General features: G+C 46.0%; 1 protein-coding gene and 1 long non-coding RNA gene across 2 annotated transcripts in view; both read left to right on the top strand.

The window, feature by feature from the left end:
- Positions 1-22847, top strand: part of LOC126020055 (uncharacterized) — a 1004964-nt gene that overhangs the window by 287524 nt on the left and 694593 nt on the right. The gene's annotated exons all lie outside the window — the stretch shown is intronic.
- GSDME (gasdermin E) overlaps positions 1-22847 on the top strand; it is a 46874-nt gene that overhangs the window by 12365 nt on the left and 11662 nt on the right. Inside the window, exons 3-7 of the mRNA XM_049781451.1 lie at positions 3493-3685; positions 11416-11587; positions 15147-15267; positions 19664-19813; positions 21773-21900. Of these exons, the coding sequence (XP_049637408.1) occupies positions 3493-3685; positions 11416-11587; positions 15147-15267; positions 19664-19813; positions 21773-21900 (764 nt within the window). The remainder of the gene's footprint in view (positions 1-3492; positions 3686-11415; positions 11588-15146; positions 15268-19663; positions 19814-21772; positions 21901-22847) is intronic.

The raw sequence follows: 22847 nt of genomic DNA, 5'->3' as shown, positions 1-22847 counted from the left end.
CATATTATCTCTCTGACCCTTGTTTAAATGTTTTTTTTTTATATTTTGTGTTTTTTCTTTAGTTTACATTTTTCTAGTTTACATATTTTTAATACAATTTTCAACAAATTCATAATGTTCTTTTGCATGTATGTGTACTCTAATTTGCTTAATCATTTCAATTGTGCTAATGAATTAGACTGGAAGGAACATTTGTGTTTGGATTTCTGTTGTTTTTCATCTAAGCAATTGCTCTAGTAGTTTCCTAGAATTACCAGACTAGAAGTTGGGGCTTCTTGAAGACTTTTGGTATTTAACCACTGCACTACTTTGAGGATAGGGCAAGATATGCAAGTACTAACTCTTAATCATTGTGAAATGAAGTGCAAATCCTCTTTCATATCTGAAAGTCACTTATTTTATAAAACAGATGTATTCAGTGGGAAAGAGGAGATCAGTGGATTGACAGATGATTCAAACATTCTTCCAAATCAAACTTCTAGCTAGTGGATCTTTACCCAGGCTCTCTGTTCAGACTGACCAAGCTCTGGGTCAGTGAACTGAAATTAACTATATGTGATTTCTTGCCCTGTGGAGTCAGACTTTCTGGTAAAACATCTATTGAGTAGTGAAAAAAAAATGAGCCTGAGTAGGAGCAACAAATGGAGTTTTGGGTCCTTGGGTAATAGATTTGACTGCTGTGCTGCCCCTGGCTGTCCGTGGTGTTCCAGGTCACCAGGCCTCTTAGTAGGTGGCTGAGGTCAGTTGTAAGTGCTGCAGACAGAGACATTACAGAGATGCAGTTGATCTGCTGCTCAAGTTGGGTCCAGGTTCTGTATCCTCTTGGCCTGAGGGCTGTGCTCCTAGTGTTGATGTCCCTCCAACTGTCTATGATGCAGCCTGACTGCAACCCCCCTGCAGTTTTTGCTATGCCCAGGGCTGTGAAGGTTGGTGAATGGAGTTAGTCTGAGGGGAGTCTGACAGTTGCCTTCTTTCTTCAGCAGCAGCTAAAGACTTGGGCCCTGGTTTGTGCAGATTGTGCCTTTGAGGAGGTGTGGGGGAATAGATGATCTGATTATGTCTAGCTTCTCAAGAGCCCCAGTGTTGGGGGATACTATGTTAGGAGTGGTCACCAGCCTAACTGACACCTGAACTATTTCCCAAAGATGGAATTACTCCCTGGATAGCTCTTTGTGCAATCATACTGTCTGTCTTATTTCTCAGAGAATGGCATTGATCTCACTCAAACCTAGGAGACGTATGTTGGGCTTGGCGGTAGATGCTTCATATCAGCTTGCAGTAGAATCTGTCAGGTCATTATTATCAATGATCTCCAAGTTACAGACAGCAGATACAAAGTTCAGGGAGATGAGTGAAGCTCTCCCAATGAGGAGACTAGGAATAGATAACACTGAAATCTTGAGCTCTCTCTTTTTTTTTGGCTTTTGGGTCACACCCAGCAGTACTCAGAGGTTACTCCTGGCTCTATGCTCAGAAATCGCTCCTGGCAGACTCAGGACCATATGGGATGCCGGAATTTGAACCATTGTCCTTCTGCATGCAAGGCAAACGCCTTACCGCTGTGCTATCTCTCCAGCCCCGAGCTCTCTTCTTCTTATTGCATTTTTAGAAGTGTTTGCATTCCACAAGATGGAGCAAGAAAATATTTTGAGTTGTGTGTTTTCACAACCTCTTACTTATTCTTTTAGTTGTTCAGTTTTAGGGCCATGTACATTAGGCTGTGCTGAGGCCTTACTTACTGGTGATTGTAAAACTACATGCAGTACTGAGGATCACACTGAGGTCAGTCCTGTACAAGGCAAGCACTTCATCCCTGTGCTGTCTTTTTGGCTCAACCTTTCTTTTTTGGTGGTAGTAATTGTTGTTGGTGGAGGTGATGCCCTACAATGTAAATTGCAAAACTCATAAGTGCTGTTGATTTTTCATCAGTCCTTGTTGGGGAATGGTTTTCTTGGCCAGAGTGAAGATAGAAAGGAGTCTTTAAAACTGCAGGTGGATTTGAATCTCATGATCACTCCCAGGAATTTAAGAGAACCTTGTGTTAGGAAAATGGAGAAGGCCATGTTCAAGTTCCCTAGAGACTCTCAGGGCAGCCTTCATAGTAGAGAGGAATCACACTTTTCCTATAGTTGGTATCTGGTTTCATCCAGAGAACAGCTGCAGAAATATGGAGCCTGGGAGCCTCTGACAGTTGGAGGAAGCGATCACCATCATTTATCTTTAGTGTTCAGATCCAAAGGGCAGATTTAAAGACCATCTGATAAACCACCATCTAGATAGGCATTGATGATACCTTATGGCATCAGCCACAGGATCTGATTGAACTAGGGACACCAGGTGGGTGAGGCAGCTTCCTTAGTACCTGAGCCACCAGGAAAACAGAATGTGTGCTGGTGTACTCTGGGCAGGGAGGAAGGCATGCTGCAGCCCGTATTAGGAAGAGAGAGATAAGGGATTGCAGGATAAGGAATTGAAGGCAGGGTTGAGGTCAAATATCAACTGATATGCTTGGGAAGGAGTCTTGTTTGCATGGAAGTGGGGGTGAGACCTCAATAAGCCTCTCCCTTCTAACAAAGAGAAGGAAAGGTGTTCAAAGTCAGTTCAGGCGACCCGCAAGCCAGATGTTGAGCCACTTACTCAGGACAGAATAGCCCTGGAATGGAAGAGGCTGTTCTTTCTGCTTAGGTGTCAGTTGCATTTTGTCCTTTTCTAGCCTCCACCTTGAATAAAACACTTGTTCAAAATCATTCTGTTTCTGGGATGGAGAGATAGCACAGGGGATAAGGTGCTTGTCTTGCATGCAGCTGACCCAGATTCAATTCTTTACCCTGCATATGATCCCTAGAGCTCTGCCAGGAGTGATCCCTGAGTACAGAGCTAGGAATAAACTCTGAGCACTGCTGGATGTGGCAATAGCCAACCTCTTTACACATGTTATTCTCAGCCCCCGCCCAAAATCACTTTTCTGAGAGTGATTAGATAATGCTTGTTTGTGAATTATCTGTCAGACATTATAGATGCTTTGGGGGGCTTTTACACATATGTGCACACAGAAATCAATCAAAATAAAAAACAAAAATGCTCAGTGGCTTTAAAGACAGTACTGTGGGGAGGGTACTTGCCATGAAAGCGGCTAATTCTGATTGAATCCCCAGAATCTCATATGGCCCCATGAATCTGCCAGGAGTGATCCTTGAGTGCAGTGCCAGGAGTAACCCTTGAGCACTGCCAAGTGTTACCCCAAAACAAAAATAAAACAAACAAAAAATATCTTAGAACTGCCCTTGACCTCAGGTTGTGCTCGTGGCAAGCATCTTGGAGGTACTGGTGACATTTTCTTTTCCCCCAATAGAATGACTGTCAGCATCCTGTTCTGAGGTTAGCCTCCCATTTCCCAGGGGTCTATTCACTATGGAGAAGCCAGGGGCTCTCAGGCACAGAGGAGGCGGCAGGCCAGGCCACTGACGCCCAGCCTTGTCACCTTTGTTCCAGTGGTCGTGGAGTCGGACTTTGTAAAGTACGAAGGCAAGTTTGAGAACCATGTGAGCGGCTCCATTGAGACGGCCCTGGGAAGGGTGAAGCTGAATGTGGGTGGCAAAGGCCTTGTGGAAAGTCAGTCCTCATTTGGAACCCTCAGGAAGCAGGAGGTGGACTTGCAACAGCTTATCCGAGAAGCTGTGGACAGGTAAGGAGGAATGTGTGTGACATTTTGGATCTTGACGTGTTCTGCATTGCTTGCAAGGTTGGACTTGGGTGGAAAGGTGGTGGGGAGGTGGGCTGTTCACAGACATTTACTAGAAGCCAGCTAAGTGAGGCTTGGGGAAGCATGTGGCCTTTTCTCTTGGTTTTCTTGACTGTTCTTAGCTTCAGAGGGAGCCTGAAAGGAGATAACTTCAGGCAAATAGGTACTTGGATTCTGTCATAACATTTAAAAAAAATGGCAGCGGGGAAGATGCTTATCCCCATGTTTTTTTCTTGTTTGGGGACAAACCTGGCAGTACTCAGGAGTTATGCACTCAGGAATCACTCCTGGTGGTGCTTGGGGATATGGGATACTGGGGATTGAACCTAGGTTGGCCTTGTGCAAGGCAAGAGTCCTGTGGTTTTGAATGTCACTGTGCAAAGTTAGAGAATTGCAATTCCTCTGGGGTGTTTTAATATTCTGATGAGGAAAGAAGAAAGGGAAGGGCCCTGCAGAGCTGCCTTTCAACTTTGATGACTTTTTCTAGTTTCCTCCCGTCCCTCCCTGTGGCTGGGGCACACGAGCCTGCCTGTGGGGTGTGCGTATTTCTAGCTGTGGTATTTGCCACATTCTGTTCTCTTATCTGAAGCTCACAAATGGAGGCTGTGGAGCCATTGGGGGATCACTGCTATGCTCACACACTTTGCTCATCAGGGAGCCCACTTCCTGGCCATGGTGTTTATACAGCATATTTTTAGTTATGCTGCTTATGGGGACAGCATTCCTTTTTGGGGTCATCACAGGGAGAAATAGATGGAAACGGACAAAAAGTCATCAAATTTGAGGGCCTTTGTATATGGTGAACATCTTTGTGTGATGGGCTTTCTCAAAGCGAGATTGTTGTAGAAGGAGCAGGGATAGAAGTTTCATAACAACGTGAGGGCAGCATTCTGCCTCTGGACACCTGCTTTCTGGGCTAAAGCTGTCAAAAATGCCCATCTCCTTTATATATTCCAAACATATATATGTGTGTGAGTAATATATACAGCATATATACATGTATATACATATGTGTGAATGTCCAATATCCACAGTGTATACACATGCATGTCTGGATGTACAAAGCCCTTTTTTTGAGCTCCCTCTCTGAACTCTGCTTTGCATCAGATGGATCGGTTTGGCTGCTAGACTGAAATGGGACTGTTGGGTGCAAGCAGGGGTCTAAGTGAGAGGCAGTTGAAATGATCCTGATGTGTGCTGGCATTTCCTTTGAAATAGCCACATATGTGCCTTCTGATGTGTAATTCTGTCACCCATTTCCTTTGAAAAAGGAAATGCAATTCCAAATTGAGAAAGCTCACTTGTATCTTTTGTGCTTGCATGTATGTAGGCGGGAGAACCTTGGGGCCATACTCAGCAGTGCTCAGGGCTTACTCCTGACTCTGTACTCAGGGATTTGGCAGGCTTGGGGGGACCCTATAGGGTGCCAGGCATCGAATCCAGGTTGGCTGTGTGCCAGACAAATGCCCTACCTGCTCTGTCTCTTCACTTGTACATAAAGATGGGTAGCTTATCTCCATGTTTCCAGTGCTTTGGATTATATGGGCTATAGAATACTTTGATACAGTTGTTCTAAAAACATCCATGAATAAGAAAATGTCATAAAATCATATGTCTGGACCAAAGAGATAGTTCAGGGGTTAATGCACTTGCTGTGCAAATGGCCCTTCCCAGTTCAGTACCCAGCACTGAAAGAGTCCTCAGAGCCCTTCCCAGAGCACAGTCAGGGATAAACTTTGCTCACTGATGAGTGTTACCTCAAAGCTTCATTGGTCAGCGTTCTGATTTGCAAATGCTGTTCAAGCCTTACCTGGAGTCTTTAAAATGTTTGCTTATACATGGATGGATATGGAGAGTATTATGCTGAATGAAATGAGTCAGAGGGAGAGCAATAGACATAGAATGGCATTGAATGATAGCATTCACTTGTGGAATATTAAATTAAAAAAATCTTAGTACTGTAATAATGTCCAAAGGCAGATAATATAGACTAGAACCAGTCCTTGCCACAAAGAGTGAGGAGAGCAGTAGGGCAGAGGAGGAACCCTCACGACAGTGATAGTTGGAAATGATCAGTCTGGACAGAATCTCTGTGCTGAAAGAAGATTCAGTGATATGAAACCCCTTCAGTCACAATATTGCAAGCCACAGTGCCCAAAAGGAACAAAAGGAGGGGAAGGGGAGGAAGAGAATAAAAATGCCATGAGAGGGGAAGGAGGAGGAAATGCTGAACCTGGGTGGTGGGAAATGTGTACTGGTGAAGGAATGGGTGTTGGAACATTGCAATTCAATCATGAGCAACTTCATAACTATATCTCATGGTGATTCAATAAAATTATTAATTAAATTTATTTTTAAAAACTCCACTTACCTCACTGGTCCTCTTTGCTTTCTGGACCAGTGTCACCAGCTGTCACCAGCAGAGGCTCGGAAGGGACAGTGAGGTGAAGTTCAGGGGATGCCTCATACTTTATGGAACTTCCCTGCTTGTTCAGCTATTTCCTTCCATGGGGTCTGAGCCTCCAAGACGGGTTGTTGCTCTCAGCCCAAATCCAATTCAGGTGTTGGGGCTGCGATTCAACTCAGGACTTTCTGGCTGCAAAGTTGCTTCTAGCTCAAGGTAGTTAAAAGCCAAGTCCAAGCTGTGGAGGCTGGAAAGGGAGGCATTGGGGAAGGGTCCTGTGAAGAGCCCATCTGCACTTGCATGGAGAAGGGTCCCCATTTGTTGATAAGTGCTAACGGGGAGCCTCAGGGCAGAGCCTTTTCTCCTCACTGGGAGCCATAAATCCATCCATCTCACCCTCTGCCATCTTGTTCTCTTGGGAACTGTTTGCTGACAAGACACTAATTGCCTTGTGTGTCTTAGAGGACTGGTGAGGAATGCTCAGTTCTAGGCCTTCTTGGACCACCTTGTACCTATTTTATTTCAGGATATCTAGATACAGTGTGTTTAGTATCATATAGATGCATCTAGACACAGCACCCAGATTTTCACTCTCAAGCTATTTTTTTGGTTTTTATCGTTATTTTTTTGTGGTCACACCTACCTGTGCTCAGGACTTACTCCTGACTGCTCAATGATCACTCCTAGCAGTGCTCAGAGGACCATATGCAGTGCCAGGGATGAAAAACCCCAAGGCAAGTGCACTACCTCTCCAGCTGCATGGTTCTAGCTGTTTCACCCCCAGGATGTACATTAAGTCACCAAAACTAACATCACCTGTCCTGGCCAAAACAGGAACAATAGGTATGGACCTTCCAGAGACCTGGCAGTGGTGGCTTAAAGGCTCCCCTTGGAATTCTTCCAGATCTCTGGAGCTGACTCCATTGTTCTTTTTTTTTTTTTCAAATATTTAAAGTAATTTATTTGATATGTGCATACACTCATGATGTCATTAGCACAATCATGATAGCTAGCAAGTTTCCTTACCCACAAGAGTTATGTATGTTTGTAATCTATGCATTTCTCTATTATGACCTCAGGTATATTTTGGAAACATAAATGACATCATACAATATACATTTTTATAAAAGGTATGTAATATAATATATGGTCTCTGTAATTTTTCTAAAATTTATCAGTGTTAGTGAACGTAGCTATAGTTTATTTTTTATTTCTATGTAATATTCTATTACACAAATATTCTTCATTGTATTTGTTCTTCTGTTGGTTACTTCAAATGAAACTCCCAAAAATTTTATGTACAAGTCTTTATACAGTTTTTTTTCTTTCATAAATACCAAGAATAGAATTACTGAGATGCATGGTAGTATATAGAGCTGACTTCTTTAAAGGAGAGCTTTTGCTCTGTTTTTCTTAAAATATACATGTAAGCACATAGTACAGTGGGTAGGGTGATTACCTACTTGCCGCTGACCTTGATTCAATTCAATCCCCGAATCCATATGACCTTCCAGCATTGTCAAGAGTAATTCTGAGTACACCACTGCAGGTGACCCCCAAAAAATAAACCAACAAAAATACGCACGTGCACTTGCGTGTGTGTGTGTGTGTGTGTGTGTGTGTGTTTGTGTTTAGGTTTGACTTGGCTTAGGGGTTCCCTCTGGCAGTGCACCAGCTTTGTGTTTTGAGTCCTGGATTCCTTCACTCCCCTGGGGTGCTGGAGATCGAATCCAACCTTCCACATGCAGAGTCTGTGCTCAAAACATTGTGCTGTGCTGTGCTTTCTCCTCAGCCCCTCAGAACAGCCTAGCTGGAGGTGCAGGAGCTGCTTCTGTCGATCTAGTGCCTGCCTTGCTTTTTTGTGTGTGTGAGTGTGTTCTGTCCTGGTCAGTTCCAGTGCATGCCTCATGGCTGCGAGGGATCCCGCTGCCCTGAGCCCAGTGGGCATCACAACCAAAAACTTGCTTACAACATCTGCTGTTCTTCATGAAGGTCCATCCAGAGGTGGGATGCATCACTCTTCACCAGATTGACAATGGGGTTCTTTCTGTGGCCCCGTGGTGTCCCAGTGTGGCAGCCCCAGGCATTGCTTGTTCCCAGTTGGTACCTCAAGTTTTGGAGGCAGAAACTCCCAGGGCCAGTTCCTTTGTCCTCAGTGGCCAGAATTGCTCCAGCCCTACCCAAGCCTTGCATCTGCAGGCTGATTTTCCGAGTAGCTGAATGGGGGTTTGCAGGTACTAAGCTCCACACTTAGGGTGCTGGGCCTGGCTGCGTGTAGAGACCCAGCATCTGTTCTGGGAAAACAGGGGGTAGTGGTGTGTTGCAGACTCTTGGTATCTTTCAGAGGCTTGTGGACTTGAACAGACAAAAGATGTGTCCTCCCGGGGAGGCCAAAAAGGCAATTACCTGGGGCTTTGGGTAGCAGTAACTAAACTTGAACTAAGTCTGGTCTTCGTGGGAGGTTCAGCCTGTCTGTAGGCAGGAGGAAGTTGGCTCCTGAAGAGAAGCAGTGATGGCCGTAGAATCCTGCATCCTCTGGGCAAAGCCAGCTCAGGGCCTGACCCTGACTTACCGCTGATCTACAAACACAATTTCCTCTCGCTCTAACTCTGCACCCAGAAAGGCTCAAGAGCAAGGGGCTTCCCATCCAGCCTTCAGTGTCCAAAGACCCCAAGCTGGACTGTTGGGATCAAAGCAGCACTTCTTCCCAATGAGGTTCCCTGGCAAATGTCTGCATGGTGCATTCTACAACAGAACATGCCTGGGGAGCGACAGGAAAGGATGGGACACATGACAGTAGACAGTTTGGTTTAAAATGAACTTTATTGAGCCACGAAAATGATGTGTTTATAAAGTATGTTCACAAGCACTTGTGTTAGGAGCAAAGTCTGCCCTCACTTTGCAGGGGCTGGAGAACCCTAATCCCTCAGAACCTTACCCTCCCAGTTGGTTCTCCATCATGACGGGTGACATGCAAATGAAGTGTGAGGAACCCGAATGGACTAAGTCACTAACACAGCACAACTCACTGGAGGCGAGCAAGGCAGAAAGGGGGTGCAGCACTGCAGCTCGTGAACAGGGGTCATCGAGGGTGGCAGTGGATTGTTTTCTTGTACACAACTGCCTTTTGATTTGCTCCAGCCCTTTTGAGTTGTTTCCTCAGCCCCTGGCCCAGGAATTTTATTTTTTTGACCACATCTATCAATGCTTAGGGATTACGCCTGGCTCTGTACTCAGAAATGCTCGGAGGATCATATAAGAAACCGAGCATCAAACCTGGGTCATCTGTAAGCAAGGTACACTCCCTACCCTACTGTACTATCGCTACAGTTCCTGATTTTTTGTTTGTTTGTTTTTTGGCCCACACCGGTGACACTCAGAGGTTACTCCTGGCTATGCGCTCAGAAATCACTCCTGGCTCTGGGGATTATATGGGATGCCAGGGGCTCGAACCAAGGTCCATCCTAGATCAATCGCGTGCAGGGCAAACCTGATTTTTTATTTAAATACTTAATAGTTTTTAACATTTTTTTCAGGCACTGTGGTTTATAAAACTATTCTTGGTAGGGTTTTTTGTTTTTTTTTTTTTTTTTTGCGTACAGTGCTCCTCATCCTCTACCTGAGTGTCCATTTCCCTTCACCTTAGCCCCACATCAGCCCCTCAGTTTTCCTGTTTCAGAACCGTTCTCAGATTCTATTATCTTTGTTCTTCCCCATACACGGTTCTTAAAATTCCACCTCTGGAAGACATCATTGTATCTGTCCCTCTCCTTCTGACTAACTTCATTTAGCATGAGATTCCCCAGCTTTATCCACATGGCAGCATTCTGCATGATTTCCTTCTCTTATAACGTAGTAGTATTCCATTGTGTATCTGTACTACAGTTGCTGTATCTATCCATCTATCTGTTCTTGGACACTTGGGTTGTTTCCAGCGAACAAAGAAGTGCAGATGTCTTTTCTAAATAGAGTTTTGGGGTCCTTTGAGGAGTATTTGGCCTAGACATTTTTGTTTGTTTGTTTTGGGGCCACACTTGATGCTAAGGGTAAGTTATGAAGAACTTACACTCCTGGTGGTGCTTGGGGAACCATATGGGATACTAAGGATTGAACCTTGGTCACCATGCAAGCGCTTTAACTGTTGGACTATCTCTCGGCTCCTGGCCTAAAATATTTTAAGCAGTAGACACCATATTGGTCTTGACTGAGTCAGTCAATTCTTTTTATCTGGTTGACACTGGTACTGTGATTTGTGTGAATTATGTCATATCCAAGGATGAGCCAGTGGTGGTATGTGCCGGGCTTAGCATGTTAAAATAATCTCACATTGGGGCCGGGTAGGTGGTGCTGGAGGTAAGGTGTCTGCCTTGCAAGCGCTAGCCAAGGAAGGACTGCGGTTCGATCCCCCGGCGTCCCATATGGTCCCCCCAAGCCAGGGGCGATTTCTGAGCACATAGCCAGGAGTAACCCCTGAGCGTCAAACGGGTGTGGCCCAAAAACCAAAAAAAAAAAAAATAATCTCACATTGGCTAAATTTCAGTGGCTGTGTTTAAGGCATGGAGCTGTGTACCAGAGCCAAATTGCCAGCCCTCCCAGCCTAGACACATCTCACATGTCACTATTTCAGCCCAACACTGACCTGCTATTTTCCTGCCATTGAAGTCTCCACATGAAGCCCTGTCCAGACCTGGGTGGGCATCATTTCTAAGCATGAAGTTGTCTAATGTAGATAAAAATATGCTTCTCTTGAAAGTCCCTAGAGTATTCTTATGAGAGCTCCAACTCTCTAGCTGGGAGAACCCAAATAGGCGAGGCCTCCCTGGTCTCAATTTCCTCATCTGTAATATAAAAGAGCCCAAATCTTTCCTATTACCAGCAGATGGGAAGATTCTTTTTGGTTCTTGTCATGTCTCCAGAGTCTTCCTGTAAGCCTGTATTTAGTCTCTGTCAGTACCAACTGGTACCAAAAGCCCAGGGCTGTGTTTCCTGGGCTGAGGCAATGACCCTGTTCCCCCAGCCTCTGTTCACACTTTCAGGCAGGCGGGGTCTGTCCTGCTTTGATTTGGGGGGATAGGACCCCCATCTATCTGCCTCTCCAGATGGCTTTGTAGAGCTTAATTTTTGCCTTTCCAGAGCCCTGCCACTCTGTCACTGCCCAGAAATACATGCTGCTAGTTGTCACCTGCTTACTGCTTTGCTTTCAATGTGACAGGTGAATGGTGGCTGTCCTTGGGCTACTGGGTCACTCTAGCCACTTTTTCTCTTGCAGGAAAATAAACCTGAGAAGTCCCATCCTGCAGCAGGTGCTGGCACAGCCAGAAGAGGTGCTATGTGTCTTGACACAGAAGATCGTGACCACACAGAAGTGCGTCATCTCTGAGCATGTGCAGATTGAGGAGCGTTGTGGGGGCATGGTGGGCATCCAGACCAAGACGCTGCAGGTGTGCTTCCAGATGTGGCTGGGTGGTTCGGTGTGGTGTCAGAGGTCACAGGCTGGGCAGGGGTCAGGGGTCACATCTATGACCATGGGAGATCAGAGTTCATGGGTGGGGTCATAAGAAGAAACAGGGTTTATGATCCACCAGATGTCAGGGACTTTGTTTTGTTTTGTGTTGGTGCCACACTTGGTGGTACGTTAGGGCATGGTTCCAAAACAAAATAGTGTGGCCAATGCTCAGGGGTTACTCCTAGTTCTGCACTGAGGGATCACTCCTGGTGATTTTGGAGACCATATGGGATATTGGGGATCGAACCTGGGTTGGCTGCATGCAAGGCAAGAACCTGACCTGCTGTACTTTCTCTCTAGCCCCAGATCAGGAACATTTTTGAGGGGGTTGTCATTAGGGCAATTTATATAGCTAGTGATCAGAAATCTACATACATCCATGCAATTGGAAAAAGAATATTGGCTTTGGGGCTTACAGCCCCGCTGGAGCTGGGGTCCAAGGTCAGTTTCCATCTCTGGGGATTTAGCTTTTCTTTTTTTTTTTTTTTTTTTTTTTTTTAACATCACTATCCCATATTACTCTTTTTTTTTTTTTTAATTTTTTTTTTATTTAAACACCTTGATTACATACATGATTGTGTTTGGGTTTCAGTCATAAAAGGAACACCACCCATCACCAGTGCAACATTCCCATCACCCAAGTCCCAAATCACCCTCCTCCCCACCCAACCCCCGCCTGTACCCTAAACAGGCTCTACATTTCCCTCATACATTCTCAATATTAGGACAGTTCAAAATGTAGTTATTTCTCTAACTAAACTCATCACTCTTTGTGGTGAGCTTCCTGAGGTGAGCTGGAACTTCCAGCTCTTTTCTCTTTTGTGTCTGAAAATTATTATTACAAGGGTGTCTTTCATTTTTCTTAAAACCCATAGATGAGTGAGACCATTCTGCGTTTTTCTCTCTCTCTCTGACTTATTTCACTCAGCATAATAGATTCCATGTACATCCATGTATAGGAAAATTTCATGACTTCATCTCTCCTGACAGCTGCATAATATTCCATTGTGTATATGTACCACAGTTTCTTTAGCCATTCATCTGTTGAAGGGCATCTTGGTTGTTTCCAGAGTCTTGCTATGGTAAATCTATACACCAACAGTAATAAAGAAGAAATGGACATTAAGAAAACAACCCCATTCACAATAGTACCACACAAACTCAAATATCTTGGAATCAACTTGACTAAATATGTGAAGGACCTATACAAAGAAAACTATAAAACTCTGCTCCAAGAAATAAGAGAGGACACACGGAAATGGAAACACATACCCTGCTCATGGATTGGCAGGATTAACATCATCAAAATGTCAATACTCCCCAAGGCATTATACAGATTTAATGCCATCCCTCTAAAGATACCCATGACATTCTTCAAAGAAGTGGATCAGACACTTTTGAAATTCATTTGGAACAATAAACACCCTCGAATAGCTAAAGCAATCATTGGGGAAAAAGAATATGGGAGGAATTACTTTTCCCAACTTTAAACTGTACTACAAAGCAACAGTTATCAAAACAGCATGGTATTGGAATAAGGATAGGTCCTCAGATCAGTGGAATAGGCTTGAATACTCAGAAAATGTTCCCCAGAGATACAACCATCTAATTTTTGATAAAGGAGCAGGAAATCCTAAATGGAGCAGGGAAAGCCTCTTCAACAAGTGGTGTTGGCACAATTGGATAGCCACTTGCAAAAAATTAAACTTAGACCCCCAGCTAACATCATGTACAAAGGTAAAATCCAAATGGATTAAAGACCTCGATATCAGCCCCAAAACCATAAGATATATAGAACAGCACATAGGCAAAACACTACAGGACATTACAGGCATCTTCAAGGAGGAAACTGCACTCTCCAAGCAAGTGAAAGCAGAGATTAACAGATGGGAATATATTAAGCTGAGAAGCTTCTGCACCTCAAAGGAAATAGTGCCCAGGATACAAGAGCCACCCACTGAGTGGGAGAAACTATTCACCCAATACCCATCAGATAAGGGGCTAATCTCCAAAATATACAAGGCACTGACAGAACTTTACAAGAAAAAAACATCTAACCCCATCAAAAAATGGGGAGAAGAAATGAACAGACACTTTGACAAAGAAGAAATACGCATGGCCAAAAGACACATGAAAAAATGTTCCACATCACTAATCATCAGGGAGATGCAAATCAAAACAACGATGAGATACCACCTCACACCCCAGAGAATGGCACACATCACAAAGAATGAGAATAAACAGTGTTGGCGGGGATGTGGAGAGAAAGGAACTCTTATCCACTGCTGGTGGGAATGCTGTCTAGTTCAACCTTTATGGAAAGCGATATGGAGATTCCTCCAAAAACTGGAAATCGAGCTCCCATACGATCCAGCTATACCACTCCTAGGAATATACCCTAGGAACACAAAAATACAATACAAAAACCCCTTCCTTACACCTATATTCATTGCAGCTCTATTTACCATAGCAAGACTCTGGGATTTAGCTTTTCTACAGACTCTCTGCAGAGGGTTGGTGGCTCTGGGTTGCCTGTCCTGCTGCTCCCCCATGTGGTTGCTAAGGACTGGATCACAGTGACGTTTCCTTGCTGGGTGTTCTTTTGTGCACAGGGTTTTTTTTTTTTGTTTTTGTTTTTGTTTTTTTTTTTTTGGTGTGTTTTGGCTTTGGGTCCATACCCCGTAATGTTCAGGGATCACTCCTGGCAGGTCTTGGAGGAGGGCATATGGGATACTAGAATGGAACCTGATTGACCTCCCACTTTCCCTATCATCTTGCCCATTATTAGAATTTTAAAGTGGCTTCCCTGGTGCTCCATGAAGGGATTGCCTTCAGTTGGCTCAGTTGAGTTCAATTGGCTGCTGAGTAGTGTCTCTAGCTCTGAATTGATTGTTTTTATGCATTAACCTTTTTTGTCATGCCTGTGGTGGGACTCACACACCCACCCAACTCTGAAGCTGCCCAGCCATGTGGTGCTGGCTGGGAGAGGACGAGTTGGATCCCTTTTCAGTGCTCACAGTCACCTGCTATGTGCCATGTGTTAGAAACCTCTTGCAGTGGAGATTATAGGCAGAGATGCTGAAATGGCAGTAGGCTCATGTGGGCTACCAGGGCCTCTCTCTCTTTCTCTCTTTGTTGGTGCCAATGGAAGAAACCCAGGGTCTCACATTCAAAGTACACACTCTATGCCTAAATCACATCCTTGCTCCTCTTTTTATTATCTTCTTGATTCAGACCTAATTTTGCAGTGTCTTGTACATTGTGATCTTGCAGTTGTGCCACTAGGCTGGCCCTTTGTTGAGTCCTGTATCGTGAGGCCTACAGGGATTCAATAAGATCGGCAGATTCACTCTGCCATTCTGCTCCAGCTTTGCTCTGCCTCTTGGGCATGTTCTGCTCCTCTAGCATGCAGAGTATCAGGCTGGCCACAGGGGGGAGGCAGAGAGACGTGGGTGTCGGGTCCACGTGGAGGTGGCCACAAGCTCTGCCCATAGGTGTCAGCCACGGAGGACGGCAACATGGTCAAGGACTTGAACGTGGTGCTGGAGATCCCAGCTGCTGCTACCATCGCCTACGGTGTCATTGAGCTGTACGTGAAACAGGATGGTCAGTTCGGTGAGTGCCGTCTTGTTCTGGTCCATGCTGAGACACCCCACCTTTTCCAGGGTTCACCTGACCAAGACCTTGCAAGCAGGGCTGGACACTTGGCAGAACATGGGGATGACGTACAGTGGGTTGCACTGTTGGGGAGGTTATGGGCGAGGGGTGCAGATCCTGGGTCCTCAGTTTCTTGCTCAGGCTCAGCAAGATAAATCTTTTTTTTTTTTTTTTTTTTTTTTTGGTTTTTGGGCCGCATCTGGCGGTGCTCAGGGGTTACTCCTGGCTGTCTGCTCAGAAGTAGCTCCTGGCAGGCATGGGGGACCATATGGGACACCGGGATTCGAACCAACCACCTTTGGTCCTGGATCGGCTGCTTGCAAGGCAAACACGCTGTGCTATCTCTCTGGGCCCAGCAAGATAAATCTTATAGCCTCCAGCCTCAGCCCTTTGGTGGGGTGGGGTTGGGGGAAGGCAGAGCCTTACAGTACTGATTGGAGGGTGAGCCTGTGTGATGAGGGAGTGAGGGGCCTGCACTATTTTTGTGTATGATGCCGGCAAATAGCTCCCCCATACCTGCTGCTCACTCCTCTCTCACCTTCTTTCCCCCAATGCCAAATTAAAGATCCTACACTTAAAAAAAAAAAAAAAAAAAAAAAAGATCCTACACTTGGCTTTCACCTTGACCTTGCTCTTAACCTTGACCTTGCACCTTGAACACCCATTCCATCATTCATCCTGAGGAGAAGAAAAGCTTTTTATTTTATAGGATGTTCTCTGGTCTCAGGTGACCCCCTCACTTTTTCTGAGCAGATGTGGAGCCCAGGAAAGGATTTTGTGAATTCTTGGGGATGTCAGTGAATAATTGAAACATAACAAAATATTATTCACTTTTTAGGGGTTAGTGATGGTATTATGGGTATGTTTATAAAAGGGACACCATTGGTTTTAGAGGTTTATTTGAATTTGACCTATCAAGTGTTTATAATATATATAATTTGCTTCAAATTTATAAGATGCATATACTTGGGGGTATGATGGGATCCCAGCCATTTGGGGGGCAGGGCCACACATGGAGATAAGAGATGTTACTCTGCATTCAGGAATCACTCCTGGTGGTGCTCAGGAGACCATTTGGGGTGCTGCAGATTGAACCTGGGTTGACTGATTGTAAGACAAGTGCCCTACCTCTGTTTTCATTCCCAATCCCAGGCTCCCAGCCAGTTAATGTTAATTAATAAGCGTTAATTAAATCTGGTTAATGTGTATATGCTAGGGCTAACCACTCTTTTTATATCTAAGCCCAGCAGTACTAAGGGCTTACATCTGGCTCTATGCTCAGGGATCTTTCCTGGTGGGGCTTGGGGGAACATATAGGATGTCAGGGATCAAACCTGGGTCAGCTACATGCAAGGCAAATGCCCTACTTCCATACAACTTGTTCTGGCAGTGATTTTCTGGATTTCGGGGCTGCATCTGGCTGTACTCAGAACTTAAACTTGGCTCAGCTTTCAGGGATCATTACTGGTAGACTTGGGTAACTATAGATGGGTCTAGAATGGAACCCTGGTCTGCAAAGCAATTGTCTTAATCCTTATATTTTTTTCTTTGGCCCCATCTTTCTTGGGTGGGGGGTACTTTGACCACATTTCTCGGTGCTGGGGGTTATCCTAGCATTGTACTCAGGGATCTTTTCTGGCAAGGCTCAGGGGACCATGTAGTCACGGTCTCCCTGGCCTTCTCTAATCTCATATGGTTTTACAGGGCTACATACTAGACATTCTCTCTCTCTCTCTCTCTCTCTCTCTCTCTCTCTCTCTCTCTCTCTCTCTCTCTCTCTCTCTCTCTCCCCTGTTTGCAGTCAGGTGGAGGACAGGCCAGGGGCAAGGTGAGGAAGACTTTTGGAGTTCACTGTTGGGGCTCACTGTTTCCCTCCAAGTCCTTACAGGCATGCAGGGTGATAAAGAGTGAGCAAGAGTCCTGGGGTCAACAGAATAGTCTGTATTGTTGGTGCCAGTTTTGAGAGGGAGATGTGGGGTGAGTGAGAGATAGTCTGACTTGCAGCCATGGGCCCTGGTTCTGGATGGGCCATGCTGGGCCCTTGGACCAATGTTGTTTTCATGTCTTCAACATGAAGGTCGAGTTCTTAGGACTTTGCTACAGCTGGACTCAGGGCCTGGCACTTGAGTGGCCTTTCCATAGTCCCTCTGTGGACTATACAGGGCAGGAGTGTCCAGGCTGGGGCTGCAGGGGTCCTTCCTGTGGGAGGTTGGTGCTGGCGCCTGCTCCCCCCAGCCTTTGTTGGGGTGCAGTTGCTCCCACGGGTCTCCTGTTCTTAGAAGGGCTGGGAAAGCCTCATCCTGGCCCCAGTGGTTGGCTGACTTGCATTTCCCATTCAAGGCCTTTTATCTGGGCTGCCTTCCGCTGCCTCTGAGAATAAGCTTCTCTTTGTGCCCCAAGAAGCTGGAAGGCAGCTCCTGGCTGCCTTCCTCTGGCCCAGCCTCCTCTCCAGCCACTGACCACTGTGCTGCCTTTGCTGCTTGGTGGTTGGTCAGGCTGCCCTTTTGGGTGACTCAAGGCTGTGCCCGGGCCAGTTTCTGTTGCTGGTACCCGGACTTCCCATCTGACTGCAGGCGCACAGATCTGTGGGTGGGCCTGGCAGCTGTGAGAAGCGCTTCATCTCTCCTCCTGCCTTTGGAGTGTGAGTTTGCTAGATGAGGATATTGTTGGCCCTTTGAAACTCTGAGGGAGGCCTGGCCCCTTCTTGCCACAGAGGGAGGCCTGGATGCCATTGCCCTTGCCTGGAAGCCTTTTCTCAGCACCACCAGATCCTCTCAGGACTATTCAAGATCTTTTTTATCCACATCATCTTCTCTCTCTGCCTTTCTCAGCATGAAAATTCCAAGGTTAGGCCTGTGCCCTCCCTTTCCTGGGCTGTGCCCACCCTGCTCTGTGCCCTTCACCCCCAGTGGTATCTCCCACCATGCTCTTCTGTTTTGATTTTGGGTCTACATCTGATGATTGTGCTCAGGGCTTACTCTTGGCTTTGTGCGGGGGGGGGGGGGGGGCCCTTGGTGGGGCCCAGTGAACTCACGTCAATTTTTGCGGAAGGCAAATGACAACCCATATATGATCTCTCTGGCCCCATGATGAAGCTTTTTAAAAAAGATGATTTTAAAAAGATTTTATGTCATCCATATAGAAAATATTCTTTTGTATCTTGTTATTCACTCATGCAAAGAGAGAAATGAGCAGTACCTTTTTTTATTACTATACTGTATTTTATTATTGCGATATTGGCTTTTCTTAAAGATACAACCAAGGTGCATGTGTTGCCTGAGTATACAGTACCTGAGCATATTGCCCGCATCTCCCCTCCTATGACATGGTCTTCCTGCTTTAATGCTGGGTTGTGTACTGTCTCTGGAGAAGCCCAGGCTCTCTCTTGATTCTCGGTTTCTTATCTTCTCCCTCCCTTCCTCAGTACCTCCAAATAAACATGTTTATTTGTTTGTTTGTTTGTTAGTTTGGGCCACACCCGGAGGTGCTCAGGGGTCACTCCTGGCTCTGCACTCAGAAATCACTTCTGATAGGCTCGGGGGACCACATGGGATGCCGGGATTCGAACTTTCATCTGTCCTGAATCGGCTGCGTGCAAGGCAAACACCTTACAACAGTGCTGTTTATCCAGCTCCAGTCAACTTGTTTTTTGTTTAGTTTTGTTTTGTTTTTGGGTCACACCTGGCAGTGTTCAGGGGTTACTCTTGACTCTAGGCTCAGAAATCGCTCCTGGCAGGCTTGGGGAACGATACGGGATGCCATGATTCGAACCACTGATTCTGCATGCAAGGCAAACACCTTACTTCCATGCTATATCTCTGGCCCCCCAATAAACTTGTTTTTAACTTCAAAAAATTTTAAACACAGTCATGACATACAACTGATTGTGCACTTAAGTATCAATAACATTGTCAATTCAGGGGACAGAGCGATAGCACAGAGGTACGGTGTTTGCCTTGTACACTGTCGACCCGGAATGGACCCGGGTTTGATCCCCGGTATCCCCTAGCCTGCCATGAACAATTTCTGAGTGCAGAGCCAGGAATAAGCCCTGAGCATCACCAGGTATGGCCCCAAAACAAAACAAACCAAAAAAACCTTACTGTCAGTTCCGTTCTGTTAAATGAACCACATTCAGATTTTGTTTCCTGCATGGTGGAGTTGCCCAGGGAATAGAGATGCTGAAGTTTTCTGTTCATTCACAGGGACTCTCCAGTGTGTCACCTGTTAGGAGCTACCACTCATATGGGAAGAAGTGTCCAGGTTAAGGCTGAGCTGTGACATATGCTCAGAAGTGGGCTCGGGGGATGGAGGGAGTATGGGTGACGTACCAACCTAAGCTTTTCCATCACAGAGTTCTGCCTCCTGCAAGGCAAGTGTGGCGGCTTTGAGCAGGAGCAGACGAATGGTCGCGCCCCCTCCATGGACCTACTGCCCTTCGGAGAGTTCAACTTTGGGGACATGCCTGACGGCCCACGGGAGCCCCTAAGGATTTTAAAACAAGGTACTGCAAACAGGGTGGGTGGACAGTAGTTTGTGGCATGATATAGTCTTCAGGGTGGTGACTTCTGTCACTTCACAGCGCGTACAGCCTGCCATCCACCCTAGTCTCACCCATCATCCCCAGGAACTGCTGGGCCCTATTTGTCAGTGGTGCTTTTGCTTTCCTGTGACCCCTGAGCCTTGCTGAAACCTTGCCTGTACCTTTCCATGTGTCTCCTCATACTCTTGTTCTGGTACCTGTGGAGTGAAAGCTCCTCCAGGCTGTCCGTCCTGGTATCTGTTTCCACAGGGATGAAGCTGTGAAATGTCATGGCCTCCTGCCAGCGCTTTCCTTCACTCTCTGTAGGTTTGCTGCTTAGGAAGTTGGTTTCGAGGCTAAGCAATTAGGACACATGCCCTGGCAGTACATTTGGATTTGATTTGGGTTTGATTCCTGGTACTTCATGGTCCCCTGGGCACTGGAAGGCTCTGAGCACCTCTGAGGGTGGCCCAAGTTCCCCCAAATCTGTGGGTCCTGAGCACCTGCTCAGGTCTTTGCATTGAACTGATGGCCTAGTTGCCTAAGACTTACTAATGGGGTCCCAGGATTCCTGTACTCCACTTGAAAGGCTCCCCTATTCTCCAATAAAAAGGAGGTTTCTTGAAGGGGAAGTCAAGAGATAGGCAAGAATGTGATATCCAGGAGTGAGAGATGGGCAGAGGGAAGGTGAACCCAGGAGGTCAGAGATTAGTGAAAGCCCAGAAACAGCAGCTCTGTATATGGCCCAGAGATGAGGCCAGAGGTGGGGCAGGAGAGGCCCTTTCCTGCTTTCCTAGTTGACACAGGCCAGCCTCCTCCCCATGGGCACTTGGGTGAAATTCTCAGCAGCCACTTAGCAGCATGTAGCTAGGGCTTTGAGCCATAATTGCTCTGATCCTGCATCTTTGAACTGGTCTCCAGGGATGCCATAGGAGTCTGGGCTGCAGCTTTTTTAGAAGCTGCATTTCTGCCCTGCATGTGGACCTTTGGAATTGGCTGGGGAAAGTGGGGGGCATGTTAGGTAGGAGTGGGGGGTAGGGCACCTAGCCTGGTGCAGACATACCTGTGCTTAGAGAGCAGGTCTTGACTCCACCACTTAGTGTAATTGTCACATTCCTCTCTAGAGGTCTGTTTACCACCCTGTGCTGGGATCTGCCATCAGTAAGGCGGTGTTTGTATCCATCTGTTTGTGTCACACATGCAGGTGCTGAGTTCAGGTAGTGAGGCATCTGGTCCATTCAAGCCTACTCTGAGCTCCCCGAGTGGGCCTCTATGACCAGCAGCTGTTGTGATGCTGAGAAAAGTCCAAGCACCCTGCAACAGAGACTGCTCCCCCGATGAGGGACCTTATCCTCTCTCCAGGACAGAAGATTAGAGGAGGAATTTGCTTGCCAGAAATGTCAGGAGCCACTGCACATAGCTGGGAGTGAAAATGGTCTTTTCCTCCAGGAACTGCTGGGTCCAGTTTTTAGACAATTAAAAACAAACAAACAAACAAACAAACAAACAAACAAACTAAGATGCTGACTTCTCTGAGAAATATATAGGCTACAAGATCATGACCTATGTTAGGGCATGTAAAACACTTCGGAATTGGACTCAGAAGCGTTAAACAAAAATACTGGCTATGTTATCTTGCTTTGATAATTTTTTTCTGAAGGGGATACTGAGTGATTTCCCCAGAAAATAGCTGATTAGACTTAATATTTAGTGAGCCATCAAAGATAAGCATGAAACTAAGCTATGTCTCTCCTCTGCCTCTCTGCCTGCCCACTTTCCTTTTCTTTTCTCTTGGAATCCTTTGGTTTTGAGATGTGCAAGTTGGGATTTGAGGCCCATGACTGCAGCACCTCTGAGCAGAGACACTGCCCAGAGCTGCTGCCCTGGCTGAGCTGTGCTTGTTTTTGGGCAATCAGGAGGCTTCTCTGTTCCCTCCCACAGCCTCCCAACTCTCGAAAGATTATTTCCACCCCTTTGTGGAGCTGTCGGTGATGAAGCAGACAGCTCTGAACAACGCTTTCCAGGCAGTCCTGTTCGATGACGGATCTCTCCTGGCCCTGGAGCAAGTAGTAAGTTGGGTGGCCGGTGGCATGTTGTCTCTTGGGATTCCTTGAGCTGTGGACAGGCTTAGCTTCTTGGAACAGGCTGGGATAGATCTTGATTTACAATGGCTCCAGTCCCAACCTTTGGAGTTTCTTAAAGCAACATTCTTCAGGGCCACTGATTTATTTATTTATTTTTTATTTTTGGGTCACACCCAGTAATGCTCAGGGTTTACTACTGGCTCTGTGCTAAGAAGTCACTCCTGGCAGGTTTGAGGGACCATATGGGATGCTGGGATTCAAACCACCGCCTGTCTTGGATTGGCTGCTTGCAAGGCAAATGCTCTACCAATGTGCTATTTAAAGGGACTCACCTGTGGGTGTGAATCCATTCACTCTGGGCATCTCTCAATATTTGGACACCAGGGTTAGAACCCTATAGGGTAGGGCATTTGTCTTGTACATGGCTGACCTGACCCCAACATTCCATATGGTCCTCTAAGCACTACTAGAAGTTACTCCCAAGAGGTGCTCGGTATGGCTCCAAAAGAAAAGAAAACAAAACAAAACAAAAAAACTCATACAATCTGGACACCCCTTATTACACGAGGACTCTGTTTGTAGGCCTCTTTGTGAAATCCTGGGTGGACATTGATGGAGAGACACAATTTAGACTCACAATCGAGAGATGGACTGTCTGTGCTGCAGGCAGGAAGCAGTCTGGAGCCGCCCTTGCTCTGTAGTAAAAGGATGTTTTATGTTTGGGAGGCTGAGTCCCTTAGCTGTAGAAGGGCGGAAATGCCAGCTGCTATCCTGGAGCCATCCATTTCACTGATGAGTGGGGGAGAACCATAAAAATGCTGTTTATTATTGTTTTTCTTTTTCTCTTCTTTCTGTTATAGTTTGAACTTTTTATTTTTTTATTTCATGCTTTCTAATTTTCTTTCTTTTTTCCCCTCCTGGTTCGGGGGTCA

This window comes from Suncus etruscus, chromosome 10, assembly GCF_024139225.1.
Source record: "Suncus etruscus isolate mSunEtr1 chromosome 10, mSunEtr1.pri.cur, whole genome shotgun sequence".
NCBI lineage: Eukaryota > Metazoa > Chordata > Mammalia > Eulipotyphla > Soricidae > Suncus > Suncus etruscus.
The sequence above is the reverse complement of the archived record's forward strand: the minus strand, read 5'-3'. Positions and strand labels throughout refer to the sequence as shown.